The sequence below is a fragment of the Molothrus ater genome, chromosome 16, assembly GCF_012460135.2.
Source record: "Molothrus ater isolate BHLD 08-10-18 breed brown headed cowbird chromosome 16, BPBGC_Mater_1.1, whole genome shotgun sequence".
Taxonomy (NCBI): domain Eukaryota; kingdom Metazoa; phylum Chordata; class Aves; order Passeriformes; family Icteridae; genus Molothrus; species Molothrus ater.
In genome coordinates, this window is record NC_050493.2 from 5,766,893 (window position 1) to 5,784,472 (window position 17,580).

At 41.3% G+C, this 17,580-nt stretch overlaps 1 protein-coding gene across 1 annotated transcript in view; it reads left to right on the forward strand.

The window, feature by feature from the left end:
• The window catches only part of PRKAR1B (protein kinase cAMP-dependent type I regulatory subunit beta), a 92,928-nt gene that overhangs the window by 48,995 nt on the left and 26,353 nt on the right, over nucleotides 1-17,580 (forward strand). Inside the window, exons 5-7 of the mRNA XM_036392235.2 lie at nucleotides 3,223-3,284; nucleotides 4,018-4,064; nucleotides 11,899-12,057. Of these exons, the coding sequence (XP_036248128.1) occupies nucleotides 3,223-3,284; nucleotides 4,018-4,064; nucleotides 11,899-12,057 (268 nt within the window). The remainder of the gene's footprint in view (nucleotides 1-3,222; nucleotides 3,285-4,017; nucleotides 4,065-11,898; nucleotides 12,058-17,580) is intronic.

Genomic DNA, 17,580 nt, shown 5'->3' on the forward strand with positions numbered 1-17,580 from the left:
AAACTTATAAACCCATTCTACACTTTGTCTGAACTGATTCAAAAGCCAGATTTCCTACAGGGATCTTAAGCATTTGGTGCTTTAGGAGGTGATAATTTCCAGAAGGGTGGTTTTCTTTGGTGCCATTCTGAAAGACCCAGTTCTTGGCTAAGAAACTTTGGGGCTGCCTGCTGATCCATATCATTGGAGATCTGAGGGTGTTTAATGAATCTCAAATTGAGCATCCAAAAGCAGAAACACTTCAACTCATTAATCACTGTGAGAGATCTTGGCCAAACCATATCAATTAAGACCATTAATTCTCCAGCAGAAAAGGAACATGGTGGTGTGTTTTCAGTGACAGTTGTGATATTACTGATTGCTTACATTTATATCAAAGACATGCCCTGGATTCACTTTGGAGTTGTAAATCAACATCACCATAACTTTGGGTGCCTCGCATGTCTCTGTGTTCATTGTACTTCAGAATAATTTTTGATGGCATGTCCTTCAAAGGTCTCTTCAAAAATCCAAGTCTTGGCCTAATAAGATTAAGACTTCACTGAATTAAGATTAAGATTTCACCCCATCATATATGGGACACTAGAATATTTACACTGATATTCTGCTACACAGCAGAGTATTGGGGTAAATCTGCTGTTGCTGCTAATAGACTTTGGGTTCATTACACTGGCAGATGAAAGTTTTAGTCTGTGAGTTTTAGAGAGTTTTTTTTCTGATAAAATTAAAAGGTGATGTAGAAATAAAATGTGGAACATTTTGGAGAAGGGTGCAGTGCTATACATAATTTATTGGGCGCTGTTTGTACAGTCAATTGTTAAGTTATAAATAAAATAGAGGATTAACACAAGGATGAAAGGGTGAAACTGCGGGTAGTTATTTCCTCTGTATTTCTATTAAAGAAAAGGAAAAGTTTCCAAGTTTGCTCAAACAGCACATTTTGGTTTGGTTATTGATATTCACTGTGTTGTACCTATTTTTGGCTGTATCACATTGGAGACTTTCTGTCTCACAGAGTGCCTTTTCCTCAGTAAATGTTCTGCAGGCTGCAGAGCTTTTCTCAGAGCTCAGTGAGGAGCCCCAGCACAGCCAAGGTGAAACCAGAGGCAGGCAGATGAGCCTGTCACACTGAATTCCCAGTCCCAGAGCTGCTGAAGAACAACTGGACTTCCCTCATGGACACAAAGTCCCTTGGGGCTGTTCCAGTTTGGCACCCACCTGTGTGGCTGTTTCTCCATCCCACTGGAACCTCAGCTCCCAGTTCCAGCTGGAGCATTGGCACAGGGACCAGCTCCAGGGATCTGTCTGTACCAGGCAGATGGTTCCTGCCAGCAGAGAAATCCCTTGAAGTGGAGAAATGCTGAACCTAAGTAAGATCACAAAAATGAGCTTCGTAGATTTAAGAATAAGATCCATAGACTTTTCAAAATAATTTGTTGTAGGTCTTTGCACTGGTGCTCAGAATGAGGTGAGGAAGAACTTTCTCCTGGATGCGTCAGAGCAGGCTTTGTATCCATGGTGGAGTTGTTTCCTGAATGTGAGTAGGAATAGCACAGAGACTGGAATCCATGGGCTCTGCATGATTGTGAGCAGCAGAGAACATGGCCTGCTGTGTGTTTGCTAGAGTCCTTTAATTCACATCTCTCCCTTTGAGATTTCACCCTCTTTGCTTAATGGGAAGATGAACCATATTCCAAAGGCCTCCAAGTGTGCAGCTATATGATAAGTTCATGGATTTAAGTCTCTTGTGCTTGGACTTGATGAAAACAACAGGAGTAAAATATATCATTTTGTTGTATATGGGCCATGGGCTGAGCATCCCTTGCAGGTGCTGCAGGAGGTGCCTGGTTTGAAATCTCCCAGTTCTCCTGCTGGGAGTGGTGCTGACGCAGAGCTGTGATCCTGACCAAAAACGTTCAGGCTGATGAAGAGGAAAGACATGAGCAATTTGAACTTAGGAGTGAAACATTTCCTAGAACTGAGCCTGAATAAAGTCTGGAACAGCTGAACAGGAAATAAGCTAATAATGGGATTTTACAATATGCATTTCCCATATAAGGCATTGAAATGTAGCATAGGTTTATGGATTTGGTGGCTGATCTTCTGCCTGTTTTGGTGAAGATCTTAGGTTTCTTGCCTGTTTGTGTAGCTGTGTGTGTGAGGTCCTTTCTGCACTCCAGACTGAAGTGTTTCATCTCTCCACTGTCGTCAGTGGTCCCTGGATGGGCCATTCTAGGCCAGACCAGGGAAGAGAGCAGTTAACAATCCCCTCTTGCTGCCTTTTGTTTTTGTTGGGGAGCTATTTCCTTTAGCCCTTGAGGCTGATGCATAGGAAGGGGAGGAGAGGTGGGGAGCGCCCGTCTCAGTGTGGTTCACGTTTCTGAAAATAAGTTCCCCAAAATCTGATGTGGGGAAAGGAAGCCCTGGCTCCACAGAGCCTGCTGTCTCCCTCAATAAACAAAGGACTGGCTTTGGGCACGTTGCCCGAAGTGTTGGTGCAGGGTGTGTTCCCATCCCCACTGCTCTGCCTGGCCTTTTAAGGCGATGTGACAGCGAGCTGGAGACGTGGAAAGGTGTGTAATTGTGTGTAATTCAGCTGTGATTAATGAGCACGAGGCTCTTCTGCAGCTTCCCTCTTTCTGCAGCATCGCTTGGATTCCTTCTCACCAGTAACTCACTGAGATTTTCAGAGTTTGGCCCCTTCTGCACTGCGAGTGCAATCTCCTGCCAGCTCTTATGCTACATTAATTTAGAGCCAACTACCTTTCCAAATGTGCTCTGCACTGTGGAACAGGTTTTGCTTGTAAATGCAAGGCCAGATGTTCAGAAGAGGAGAGCTCCCGTTTGGGCATCTGGCAGTCACTGCTGGGCCACAAACCCATCACAGCTGAAAATCTGAAATCTCTCTGCTTAGACAACACAGTACTCAGGCTGGCCAGTTTGTGCACTGCTCTAAGAGGTGCCTTTCTCCATTTATTTCAGGAGTTCTTTCAAAACAGCACACACCAGGTCAAAGTCTCAGTTTTAAACCACAGCTTGTGCCTAACAAGTTATTTTGATTTCTTGCCGAGCAGGGGTTCACTTTCCAGTTATAGCTAATGTTTTCCTTTCCTTTTTCTGCAAAATCTGTTAACAAAGGCTAAATAAACAATGAAGGTAGGTCTACTGGCAAGATAAGAAATAGGTCTGATTTATTAATAAGTGTTTCTTTTCTTTTTCCAGTGACATATTCGATGCCATGTTCCCTGTCACACACATCGCAGGAGAAACAGTCATACAACAGGGTAATTCTTCCTGTCATTTGTTTGCTAGAGTCCTTTAATTCACATCTCTCCATTTGAGAATTCACCCTCTTTGCTAAATGGGAAGATTAACCATATTCCAAAGGCCTCCAAGTGTGCAGCTATATGATAAGTTCATGGATTCAAGACTCTTGCTACACATGCAGAGAACCCCAGTCTGGTGGATCTCCAGGGTTTCAAAGTGCTACAGTTGAATGTAGATAAACAGCACTTCCAATTAAAATGTTCATTCCTTAACTGAAGATAGTCAGGAAGTAAACCCCAGCTCAGGATGCATAAGGGTGGCACAGGCAAGCTGAGAGTAATTAGAGATGGAAAAATATTTTTATGGTTGTTGGGAATATTCAACACCTCATTGTGCTGCATCAGAGCTATCACACTTGGCAACTTACCTGCATGCCTGCAGCACATCAGGGAGGACTTCATTACCCTCAGGCTATATTAAAACCTCTTGAGTGTTTATCCTGAATGAAGTACTGAATCAATCAAAAGAGATAAATTAACGCAATTGAAAGGTATTAATAGCAAGAAATCATAGGGATACTTTGATTTATGAAGGCAAACAAGCAAAGATGTTTCAGAAAATTAATCTCTCTCTAAGTAATCTGGTGTTCAAACCTGTGCAAATATGTACAGGATTAAATACAGGGACAGGAAGTTATTGAATAGCTTGGCAGTCCTCAGGAAACAATCACCTTTTGTATTTTGCTTCCAGGTGATGAGGGAGACAACTTCTATGTGATTGACCAAGGCGAGGTGGATGTAAGTATGCTCTTGCAGTATAATATTTATTTTGAAGCTGCAGAATAAAATTGTGTGCTTTGGCAGAGAGCTTGAGCCAGCCACGTGCTGTGGGTCTGTCTCCTTTCTTCTTGAACTAGATTTCACGGGATTGGTTTCATTACTTTGCTTTTGTTGTGTTAAGTTATTTGTTCATAGTTTTAAATTTGGCATGTGTTACATCCTAGCTTATTTGTCCATTCCAAGCAGGAAATCAAAACCAAGCAAATGACATTATCTTCAGAGCCCTAACCACACCTGGAGGTGTGCAGTGTTTGGCAGAGCAGGCCACCATGCTGGAATGCACCTGAGGGTTCATAATGAAAATATTTTCTTTAATCAGTTAGCTTAGCTCATGTGTTGTTTGTTTTTGTTTTGTTTTTTTTTTTTTTCCAGAAATTGAGATACAGCCTCAGGCAGTGAGTTTCATCTTAGAAACCTTAATTTGCTTTTAAAATTAGGTCCAAATATAAGAACAATGCAGCATATTAATAAAGCAAGGATTATTATGAGTGTAAAGTGATCTGTTAGACCACAAAATGTTTACAGGAGTATGCAGTGGTTTAATCAGCAAGTCTTTGAAAAGAAGCTTCTTTCTGAACCTGCCTTCCAAATCATAAATTATTCACCTCCTATCATTTCTCTCCTGTATGAAACTCACCCTTTTGCAGTTTTGCTGCAAGCATGTATCCACAGTAGCTGGGTAGGACAGACTTTCTCATTAGCAACTTTACTCGTCAGATGCCCACATGAGTTTGGTTTGGCATATTTAAAGAAGAAGGTGATTTATTTTAAATCCAGGCAGGAGGCACAGAGTTATTTTAGTGAAAGTTATTTTCTTTTAGCGCTCTGTTTGTGTCAGGAGACCATCTAATTGGTATTGTTGGGAATTGAGAAACCTCACATGCTGCCTCTGCCTCTGGAAGTTGCTCCTCAGGAAATCCGTCTGACTCACTGTTCCTATCAGACAGCCCTCTCAACAGCAAACACTGCCACATCCACAGGGCCAGAAAATAAAAGGGCAATATTTATAGAACAGTGTTAAAATTTAGTTTTAAAATAATTGGCTTGGGACCGATAGGGAGCTAAATGAGTTCACTGGCTTTGAACCAGACCCGCAAACACGCAAATGCACATGTTGGAGTTATAGATTAATCCTCTTTAAAAATCATTTGTCCTCTCTCAACACCTTCAGGAAAGCTTTCCTCAGTGTTCAGCTCAGGGATAGTGAGGGGCTGAATGGCATCAGAAAACAGTTTGCAAAACCCTTGCAATTAATTGTAAAAGAGTTAATATTGCAAAAGAATTAATATTTTATATGCACATACTGCTCTTAAAGAACAGTGACAAGGAAGGGTTTCACTGAGTAGATTGCAACTTTGATTTCATGAGCATTATGAGGATTATTTCATGAGGATTATCATTCCCTACTCCCCTGTAGCTGCTAGGACAGATTAAAATGGACATATCCACCACAATGTCATCCTGACATTTACCAGAGACAGGTACAGACATCACCCGTGGGACAAATACTTCCTAACAAGACCTAAATATGTAATTTGGATTGTGCTTGTCCAGAGACCAGTGCAGCCCCTGACCATCTGTGCCAAACTCTGCTGTGACCAGCTCTCACCTCAGCACTCCCCAAGGAGCCTCCTGATGCACCTTCCCACTGCTCCCCATCTGCTCAGCTTGGTTCTTTCTCCTTCCTAAGCTTTTCCTAAAACTTCAACCCAAACACCCCCTGGATTCCTGTGCAAGGTGCTGTGCAAGGCAGGAGCCACAGGCTGGAAGTTCCCTGCATTGCCTGGGAAGCTGCAGGGAGGGGATCCCAGCTTCCCCCTGAGAGCAAGGTCTGTTCCAGGGCACCAGGGCAGGCTGAGCTGCTCCTGTGCAGGGCAGCAGCTCCCAGAGCCCCTGGGCAGGCACCATCACTCTCTACTTGGTGCTCCCCAGACGAGTTCTGCCACTCTCTGGGCAGAACTGCAGAAATCCCCGCTGTCTGAGGAAACCCCAGGCCACTAGTAAGAGAGCTGCTGTTCATTTAAGCCTTGCCAGATACTTTTTTGGCGTGCTTCCATGCTTCTCCAAGAAAGAAAAGTGACTTGGAGTGGAGACAATTGACCCTGAGACTTAGAGCCTCGAGCCATTTTCTGCCTGGTTCAGCTGGTGTTGGCACGTGCACAGAGGCTTTAACCCCTGGCCGGGGTCTCTGCTGCCATTCCCTGATCTGCTTGGGAGTGGCAGGAATACCAGGAGTGGTGGATTCGAGGAGAAATATACTCTGGAATCATCGTGACTGATGGGCACCCAGATTTTCCATGCACAGACATAAAGGAGGTTGCAAGTGTCATCATTAAATCCCTACACATGGAAGAAAGTCATGACAAAACGGAAAAAAAAGCCCAATAAAATCTATCAACCAAGCAACCAAAACCAAACAGAAACCACCAACAAAGTGAGAATAACAAAATCAATGTGTGGTGTTTTGAGTTTAAAAAGCTGCAGCATGTAAAAGCAATTTTTGTTCGAGTTTTGGCACAGGCACCCCACAGACTAAGTAAGAACTTTCTAAAATTTTCCCTTACAAAATAATCTGAGTCAAATTAGAAGCACCATAAAATATTTTTTTAATATAATAGCACTTCATTCTCAACTCTTACATTTTCTTAGAGCATAAACAAGCCCCATTAACCCAGAATAAAATATCTGTACATTTTCTTCTGGGGGCCAAGGGAAGGGCACAAATTTTCATAGGTAAAAGAAGGATTTTATAATGAGGAAGAGGTAGGCATGGAAAACATTGGGTTTTCCTCTCTTCTACTGTATCCTACAAACCAGGTACACTTTCACCAAAGCTGGCATTATTGTATTTTCACAGTTTTCCTCCTTAGCACATGAGTGTTGAGGAGAATTTCACCTCATGACTGTCCCTGCAGATGGGTACAGGGCACACGAGGCAGATGGTGGCACAAACTTTGAAGTCTTAGAGGTCACTTGTCTACTGGAAGCTTTCCTGCTCAGACAAGTGGGAACGTGTGCCAAAAAGGAGCTGGCAGAACTTAAATTACAGTTTCCAGTAAAGATGTTGAAAGTACCTGCTAAAATATGACTTGCAAAAATCTCTAATCCATATTTCTAAGTATAAAGTGACTTCCTGTTTGTTATTTTAATCTCACAACCTCACATTTTTTTACTTTAAAAAGTGCCATAGACTGCCCTTTTCAAACAGATGTATTTTTTTTTTAGACCCAGCAACTTCCTATCTATTTAATGTCACAGCAACTTTCTCTACAGGCATTCTCAGGTTTTCTTCTTGTAAGACAACAGCAGCCAAGCTGTAGTATGGTGAAAATCAAAATGAAAAAAACTTTTCAGTGTTTTTTTCTTTATTTCTGTATTTACTGTATAAATTTCTGTTACTGTGTGTCAACCTGACTATAAATCTCTATGTGAAGCTATGCATGAATACTGTGGACAACAGATAAAATTATTTCTTGATTGTAGGTCAAATCTTCCTGAAGCCCTTATTTGTATATACAAACTGTCTAATTTGTGTACACAAAGATGAAAATTACACAGTGTTTTATGTGAGAATACTGTTGGATTTTAAAACTAATTGTATGTAATGGTTAGATTCCATAGATTGCCTCTAGTTTAAATTCTTTCATCATCAATGATTTTTCCAATATTGGAAGGTTGCCTTTTGAAATTTGAAGCAGAACATTTTAAAGTTTGGAGTTTTTCAACTTGAACTTTTTAGGATTCTTAAGGCAGTCTCCAAGTTCATATGTTCAAATTCAAACTTAGAAATAAAATGCTGTCTTTGAGAAATCTACCCACATAAAAATACCCTTCATGTTTAAGGCTTGTTCATTTTTCCAAGAATAAATAAAACCCATCTTCATTTTTAGAGGACAAATAGTAAGGCTTGACAAGACACAAAGCACAAATTATTACAAACAGATACAAGGGAGAGGATTTAAGACAAGAATTACCATGCCTGGAACAAATTAGATTGTCCACACAGATCACAAAGTGGCAGCACAAAAAGAAAAATTAAAAATGCTAGAAGTTAACTTGAAATCAGCAATACAAAATTAAAGGAAAGATAAATTCACTCTAGTGAAGCTCAGAGGTAGATGTTCCTATCGTTCCTTCAAGGTAAAATGCTCATGGCAAGGTTCCTTTTGCATCTCCAGAGAAAGAACATGAAGGTGAGGGAGGCCCAGATTAATTCCTGTGGCACTGAATATTGTATGACTCTGCAAATTCTCCCACAGTTGGTGCCCAGGGATATCACAGCCCATTTGCCTCCTAAAAATATAATTAAATGAACCAAATTGTGTGATTCTCAAGCCCCCAGAAACTGCAGTGTTCATATTAGATGATGGAACCAATAGAAACAAAGTAGAAATATATTGTAGAAATAAAGTACTTTTGCTCTGTGAAAAGTAGATGGTCCTGATGGCTTGGTCATATCTGGGCATCTGCACTTTCACTTTTCCTCTTTTCCTCCTGGAAAGAAGGTTCCAGGTCTTATGGGTCTGTGACTGGCAGGTCAAGTGACAATTAGGAATAATTCATTTATGTACTCACCACTTTGGTGAAAGTTCACAAATGCCTAAAACTGGCTCAGCCAAAACCTCAGCCCAGCATTTTTTAGGATAAATAGGGAGATCATCTGAGCTGCTGCCATATAAAATCGACTTTCATAAGCTGTTCTGAGCCTAAAATAGCTCTGCTTCCCACACCTTACAAACAGAACTTCTTTCCTTTCCACTCCTTTTTAAAAAATCTATTTTGAAGGGATTTATAGTGCAGCTGAACTCTGTTAAAGGGCAGGATGGCTTTGAAGTGTGCCATCAATGCACTTTAACTTCATCACAAACACAGAAGTTGAGTGTTGACTTAGGCCTTTGCAGAGAATGACGTCCAATGGTTTTGCTTCTAGAAAACAACTTATTCTCAAAGTGTTTTCTTGTTCAGAGACTGATATTTGAAATGACATTTTATTGGGGCAGTGAGTGCTGGGCCCAATGACTGTCAGATCAGTGATCTGGTCTCACCTCAGAGCACTTTAAACCTGACACCCTTAGGGTGGAGGAATGACCATTTGCATAAACTGTTTAAGGCAAGATGTCAAACATGTTTTGTACAGTCTTGTCAAGCAGGACAGCAAAATTAAAGGAGTTTTAGAGCAGTTCAGTAGCAGCCTCTCTAAATAACAATAACATTTAATGCAACATTTAATGTCCATCCTTCACTTGCTCAGCCTTGAGTTCTACCAGCATAATTCCCCTCTCTGGGCTGCAGTCACATCCTGCACACTGCTTTAGCAAGAAATGTCACCATGTTGCTTAAAAAATATGTGTTGGAATAAGTTTATATTCCTGCTTATAATTCAGACCCTTCTGCAGTAACAAAATCTGTGTTGTTCAGAAGAGCATGTACTCTACACATACACATGTATTTTTGGTGTGCTGAAAAAGAGTCAAGGGTACCATGTCAGCTGACACTCAGGATGTCATCCAAAACCCATTGGAATTTAGATTTTCCCCACCATCCCTGAGACTTTCCTGAGAACACATGGATTACTGTAGTGTAGCAAAGCCAGTGACCCCATCCAGTGAAATTCCCACAGAAGGAGGGTGTCCCTGCAGTCAAATATGCATCTGGGCAATTTTGCAATGAACCAGTAGAGTTTAGAAATGTTCATACATTCTCACTATGTTACAAGCCTTTCAGAATCCTCATTTTATTCATCCATTTCTCCTGCTTGTCTCACAAAAATAAAAAGGAAACCACAGAATTACCCGCTCGTTTCACCAGGAAACTGCTTGGGTTTGCCTGGCTTTTTTAAAAGTTCTTTTTTTGCTTTCATTTTTTTCATCATGAGGAGAATCAAAAGTAGATTCAACGTTCTGTGAGATTTTCTTTCTGCGGTGAGTGTGAAAGTTTGAAAGGGAAGGCTGTTGCTGTTCTCTTGTGTGATATTCTCCTGGGTGACATTCATCCTGTCATGGTGATGAAATGAAGCTTTAGCTTTTGTGGCTTCAGCTTTTTCTTGGCAGTCTGCAACCACCTGCCTGTTTGGGATTATTTTTACCCTTTATTTTTTAGCCCCTTGATCCTCAGGTGTTCCAGGAGCACCAGGAGCCACCACATTGCCTGGAGTTCAGCTGCTCCTTTTCAGCTGATGCCCAAGAGGTCTCTTGATCAGCTGAACTGCTTCGTGGCCTCATCCATCTCCCACTGAAGCAGCATTTCACTGGCCTCAGTAGGAGCTGGAGCAGATCTTAATTGAATATTGTGAAGATAAATTGGGATTGATTCCAGCTGTATTTTGTATTATGCCTTTTCATCATAAAACGAAGATGGAATTAAAATTAATACTGACATTGTTGAGTTTTGACCCCAGTTCATTTATTTTGGTCACCATCTTTTCTCATGCTCAGCTTGAGCACAGCTCTAATTCATGCATTTTTTAAAAACTGATAGTTTATTACTCACTAATTGGTGTCAGGTTATGCTCTTTGCCTCTGCAAAACTTTTCTGCTTAAGATGAGAATATCTGCCTCTTTTTATATTATTTTTCTTTACAGAACTTCCAAGGAAATTAAATTAATACTGGTTGATTTCCACACCTCTAATTCATTCATTTTTTAAAAACTGCTGGTTTATTACTCACTAATTGATGTCAGGTTATGCTCTTTGCCTCTGCAATGCTTTTCTGCTTAAGATGAGAATACCTGCCTCTTTTTTCTCATATTATTTTTCTTCACAGAACTTCCAAGCAAATGAAATTAATACTGGTTGGTTTCTGCTCTTACTGGTCTGTAGCAGGTTGGAATATATTCTGAGTAAATGCACCCAATCTTTCCTGCCCTCCCCTCCAAACTCACAGGCACAGTGCCAGAATTGAAAGGGTTTATTGTGTAGTTTATAGCAAGCTGCAGAATGCAGAGCCCACAGCAGCTTTGCATGCACTCTTTTGGCTCATGAGCAGCATTGTTCATGAGTAAATAGTAAGGAAAAAGCTGCCCAGCAGAAAACACCTGCATGAGTCCTCTTCCTCCAGGGAAGATGTCACATAGCACTCAGGTGCAGGAATTCTTAAATTAAACATCATCCAGGACAAATATAGCAATAGTGGTATCAATCCATACCATGTTCCAAGAGGATATAGTACCTAAATAGGATGTGGGTCAAATTCTGCTTCCTGAGTTCTCTAGAGCTGATGTTAAAGGGTCATTCTGCTTAGAGCTTCTCAAGTCCAAAGCCCTTAGTCATCTTCACTAAGGGAGATCTGTATAGTTACATTTAAATGAGTTTTGAAGGCACTAGGCTTAGGGAAGAAAAGAAAAAAAAAGTTTCTTTTCAAAAGATATTTCCTTGTTTTGACTGTTTTTCATTTCATGGCCGTGGCACATTTCAGTAATCCTCATTACACATATCAACAAACCTTCTTTTCAAGACTGACAGTGTTAATAAAAAGCCAAAGTTGTGACAGTTCTGCTTGCTGACTGCCTGAGCCTTGAACACAAGGGGGAAAACATGATGCCAGCTAACCATGGGAGCTGAAAACCCAGAGAGTAAATAAAGTCATTGTACTGAAGCAAGACAACTTGAAATTCTGTCCACAGAGCAGGTTGTTCCCCTCTTTGGGGACCAACTGTCGGAAGCGTCACGCTCTTGTTTTTCCTTCTGTGTCCCCAACATTGACAATTAGAAAGGAAATTGCTAACAGCCTTTTAGGCAGTGAGGAGGAGAACTCCAACTCTGCTTTTGATTCTTTTGTCTTGTGCTGTGGTAGGTTTATGTCAACGGGGAGTGGGTGACCAGCATTGGGGAAGGAGGCAGCTTTGGGGAGCTGGCGCTGATCTACGGAACCCCCCGGGCTGCCACCGTCAAGGCCAAGACAGACCTGAAGCTCTGGGGCATCGACAGAGACAGCTACAGACGCATCTTGATGGTGAGCTCATGGGGAAGGGCTTCCTTGTGGAGTGGGTATTTTGTACTTTCTTTTGCAGCTCTGTGATCAGAGTGCTCTGGTGCTTCCACGTGAAAGAGAGCGGGACGTGGCAAAATCACCGAGTAGCTGAATGAAGTGAGCTGAAAGAAAAGGGGACAGGATTCAGCAGAAAGGAGCTGAGTCAGAAATGCAATTGAGAAACATTATGCATAACTGTTCTGTGAATGAAAACCTCAGGAGGCCTCTGTTACCCACCAAAGCTATGCAAATCCTCTCCTTATCGTGAGCCTGGAAATATCTCTCAGCAGCACCCCTTGCCTGTGAAGTCTTTGTCTGATCTTGTATTACATTCCTCAAGGCAGGTGATAGAAAGTAAATCCAGCTCCACTAAAATAATAAAAAGTCTTGCTTGGACTGTGCCCTCCATCTTTGTTAGCCAGCACCCAGCCACACATACCTTGGGTCTGTAGCTGCTAATGATTCATTGCTCTGCTCTTTCAAACTCCCTCATCCCTGCAGCAAAGCTCTGCAGACCTTTGTGGCACCTGGGGCGTGTGCTAGCTTATGGATTTGCTGTTGGTTCTTCAGTGGTGAGTTTATAATGGAAACTTTGACAGATAATTAACTTCAGCAAAGTCATAACTTTTTTATGAGTTTGTTTCCAATGTCCATGTGCATATCTTCCTTCTCCATAAAATATTCCTTTCTTTTTGATAATTAACAGACATTACTCTGTGTAAAGCTTATTTCTCAATAGGAGTCGTCTCTCAAAGCTGCATTCTTCCATTCTGATCCGAAGGAAATGACACTGTGCTCTCAGACTAACAATTTTGAGATCATCTGTATTTCCAGTGGGTGTTACAGAAAACAGAAAAGCCAGCAAAGGAACTGAGTAGATTTTACCCTTAAATGATTAATTCTTAAGCAGCAGGGTAAAAGTGATCTTTGTTTACCCTGTGTGATGGCTGTTGGGTGTCTGCATGAGCACTGCTGGTTTTCACTCCCGATTTCATGGGCTGAATTCAGTGTCACATAAACAATCATCACACTGGCATTTAGGAGAGTATAGCTGATGGAAATTTATTCTACCCCAAAATATTCAGCCTGATGGCCCCAAGACAAATTGAGGAACAATTATGAAAAGTGTTTTGTCTTCCCTCTTGTGGGTAAACAGCATGAATAGTTTTGAAAGGTTCCCAGTGCAGGCAAGCAGGCAGAGGTACTCCTAAAACTCTGAGCAGGAGAATTTCTAAAGAGATGTAAGAGGCACACACAGCTTATTTGTCCCATGTCCTACAAGGGTGCAGTGGAGGGGTTTTGGGATAACTGGTGTGGTGAACCTGCAAGCCACAAGGAAGAATCCAAAATTCAAAAGTGAAGGAATGTAGGAGGGAAATAAATGTCAGGACAAGGCACATATTCCTTGTCTCTTTAAGCAGAGCTGCCTGTGAGCTTGTGTAAGGAATTGAAGGGGCAGGTTCACAGGCTTTGCAGCCTGGAGGTGATTTCAGTGCTGGTGTTGATGGAACTAGAGGTACCTAAAATCAGCCAGCCCTGTGAGCTGTCAAGGTTGGTCATGTGTCCATTATCACCTGATAGCACAATTCAGAGGATGAATATTTGATGCAGAGACAGGACTTTGCTAAAAGGATTTAAAGTCCCAAGTGGGAAAGACTGTGTTTTTAATGCTAGTTTGGTTGTACATAGAAGCTGAATATTATGGTTGTACTTCTGTTTGATTCTAGTGGTGCTAAGTGCTTTTCCAATTAATTTACATGTTCTCTGGACCAGTGCCTGCTGTACCTTAGCTAGCAAGCTCAGTTTCTGCAGTCAATGAGACATTTTGATTAACATGGATATATTTCTCTCCCTCTCTTGCTTCTTGTGTTTTTTTCACAGTTGTGCCCAGTAAAAATTGATGTTCTGTTGCACTGTGTTAGACACCCAGACAGCATTATTAGTACTGAGATAGGAAATATTTCTTGGTAAATGATTTGCTGCAGGTGTAGAAAATGTCCAATTTTAAATGCAGCCCGTGGTGAATGCAATTTACCCATCCACACTGAATGAATCCTCTCACCTTCCCATTTATTTGTAGGTGCAGGATGCATAACTTTGTTCCTGTAGGTGAAATGAGACTTTGTGCAGTCGTGTGAGGGCAGGTCCAGTGGCTCTCTGCACATTTCCTCAAGCCTGAGAATTAATTACATCATGTTTCAGTGGCTGCATCTCATACCTGGAGCTGACTCCACCATTATGGGGCTGCTTTTGCTGTGCTCAGTTCAAGGGTAGTAGTGGCTGCCTCTCAACTCCCAAATACATGGTTTCCTGCCATTTAGCCTCTAACTGGGTATTTTGAATGTATAAATACTTCTGCCTTTAAATAAGGAGTAGTAATGCTAAGGGTACCTTTTGAAGTGTATCATTGAAGATGGTTCCAAAATTTGGGAGCAAGTGGGTTTCTCTTTCCTTATTTTCTGGTTTCAAATCCTTTTGTCCAAGGAATAAATGACCATTTTCTGCCAAAGATTTTTGCTGTAGTCAGATAAAGCCCCTCCATAACCCCAGATAGTTATTTCTCTTGTCTGCATTCCTTCCCTGCCATGACCAGCCTCGTGTTTTCTCAGTCAAGTGTTGAAATTTTATTCAAGTTGTAAATATTTATTTGCAAATCATGCCTTCAGATCCACACTTGCCAAAAAGATTTTATCCTGTCATGAGACACTTGACTCTCCACCTCATTTCTCCTTGCAGGCTCTATTTTGGTCCTTTGCTTTGCCTTTAATAATTTCTTGGTTTTATTTCTGCTTAGTGCCATTTTCCCCACTTACGCGTCTAATTGATCCTGACTGGTTTATGATATGAATAAAATGTATCTCAGGAGGTTTGCAGTTTGGGGTTTCCTTTTTATGGATGGACAAAGCCTGATGCAGAAGGCTCCTGCTGGCTTTTTGTTACACTTGTCATCCATTTATTATTTAGCCTGTCCCAGAGGAAGTTTGTTGAAACAGATACATTTCTTTATATTTCATGTCTCAGCTTAGGTACCTTGATGGCTTGAAGGTCACATTCAAGTTTGTTTTAGCAGCTGTGATGATTGTAAATGTTGGGATAGGTCTTTTTGTCAGAAAGTGCAGTGAAACTGCAGTCCTTGGCAAAGTATTACACCATGAAATTCATTGTATTACGTGGGGTAAAAAAACCCCACTTCAACACATTCCCTCTGTGCGCACTCACAAATTATCTTTCCATCTGTGTGTTCCACTTATTTCATAGAATCATCTCTGCTGGGTTACATACTTTTCACTCTCTTGCAAATTCTTTTATGTATATGTTCTCTGTGTGTGTGCACACGAGCACAGACACACACACTTGTGTACATATTCAACATTTATTTACTTACATTCTTCTGGGAGAGAGCAAAGGATTTTTTTCTGCCATGGGCTTCTCATGGAATTCATTTGCTGCCCTCTTCTTTGCAATTTGGATTCGAGAGCATCACGGAATGGGGAACATCCCAGGGTAGTACAATATTTGTATTCTAAATATAGCAAATACCACAAATACCAGAGAAGCAAATGTCTCTATCCCAACATCAGATTGATCCCCTAGACAATTCAGTTCCCAGACTGAGAAAATTTGAAGTATTAATTTCTTGCAATTTCTTCTTTAGGAGGACTTGATCCAGGATAATTTAACTGCCCTCTAGTTTCCATGGTCCAAGGTACCTGGATCTGAGAGTGGAGCTGTGTAGGATTCCATACATTTGGCCTATTTGGCAAACTGCTCACAGAAAGTGAGTTATAACATTGGTTTGTAAGTTGTGACAAATCAAGGATAGTCAGTTCCTAATGTTATACTTCATTTTATTTATGCTATTTTGGGTTTCTTCTGCTGTCTTTTTACAGCTTTGAACCCAAGAACAAATTCTTTAACAAACAGGGTTTTTTTCAGCTGAGATAAAATAAAGTTAGGAGGATTTTGGGTTGCCATAAAATGTAGGTTGTATGGTGGCTAAAGCATAAAGCAACTCCAAGGGCTGCAATCCACCTGACATCTGTGGCATAGAGCACCAGGACCGTGTGGGCTGCTTGGTGTCCATGGCCAGGATGCACAGGGGCTCTTTCTTTTATGCTCCAAAGCATCATTCAGGAACAGCTTAACCAGGGATTAAATGGGGCTGTGCAGTCCTGAAGTCCATTCTGGTGCCTCCTGCCAGGATAACTCTTTGTCTGAAACTTGAGTCATGCTTTGCCTCTCAGTAGACATTTGTTTGGCTTCTTACTGAAGGTGGGGATTTCCAGGAAGGACTCAATCAGCTCCACCTGAAAAAAAAATGAATTGGAAACAAGACACAAAGAGTGCTGGAGGGACAAAGAAAGATTGGACTGGAGGAATGAGAAGGAAAAAATGGAAGAAAACAGGGAAAGGGCAGTTGGAAATGAGATGAAACAGATGCTGCATAGGAACTCAAGGACCTGTTACAGTCTCTGGGGCATTCATTTTCCCCAGCTTGTGTATTGCTTAAGCTAAGCCTAGGGCTTGCAACATTAAATGGTCCTAAAAATGGCTTTGAGGCCTTTTCTGTGTGGATTTGACGAATGGAAGTGATCTTGTTTCTCCTTGGGACTGTCTCAGGGAGGAGCACTGCAGCTTAGAATATTAACAAGGCTTTGTAGTTAATGGGAGCCACTGCCTTTGAGGAGATGAGCTTGTGCCTGACAGCTCAGAGCCAGGGAGAAAGTGAACAAAGGAGAAGGGGGAGAGGGAGAAGCAGCAACTATTGAAATAAGTTATTAATAGGATAGAAAAAAGCAGAATTAATAAAGACTTTTTAAAACATGCCATCAAGAACCTTGCCAGTGCAGAATTATTCATGTACATTTACTATTGTTTTTATCTGGCTTAAGCTGTAAGATTTCTACTGCTTCCCTTGGGAAACTTTTCTGCGAGAGAATAATTCCTTCATTGGAAAACTTTTTTGATATTGATCTTAAATTAGATTTTCTCGATTTTCTCCCATTACTTTGAGTTATGTCAAGTTCTGCTGTACTGAATTGCCCTCTCTTTCTGTCATATATCTGTAGATAATTATCACTGTCTACTTAAAACCCCTGCCACAGTGCATGCTAGCTATGAGGACGACATACCTATGATCCCAGTGCTGAGCCAACAAATACAGGCTGGATTTGTTTTGCTCCTTCCTTATCAGCTCTCCCTGAGTGTTTTAGCATTTCTTCAAGCTCTGTTGGATTTGGGAGCACATTTCTGGAGGAGAGGTACTGAGACAGAATGTGGCACACCAGGCGCCGTCACATCTGAGCCACGGAGATGGAGCCTCTAAACTTCATTCCTGGATGATATCTTTGCCTGTGCAGACCAAAATAGCCTTGGCTGTGTTCTTGTTGCAGTCTGATGCAGGTCTCACCTCCTGTCTGTGAATCTCTTTCAGCTTTACAACTTGCAGGTCTTCTGTATGTCAAACATCTCTCCTCTGGATTTTTTTTATTAATTATATTTTCC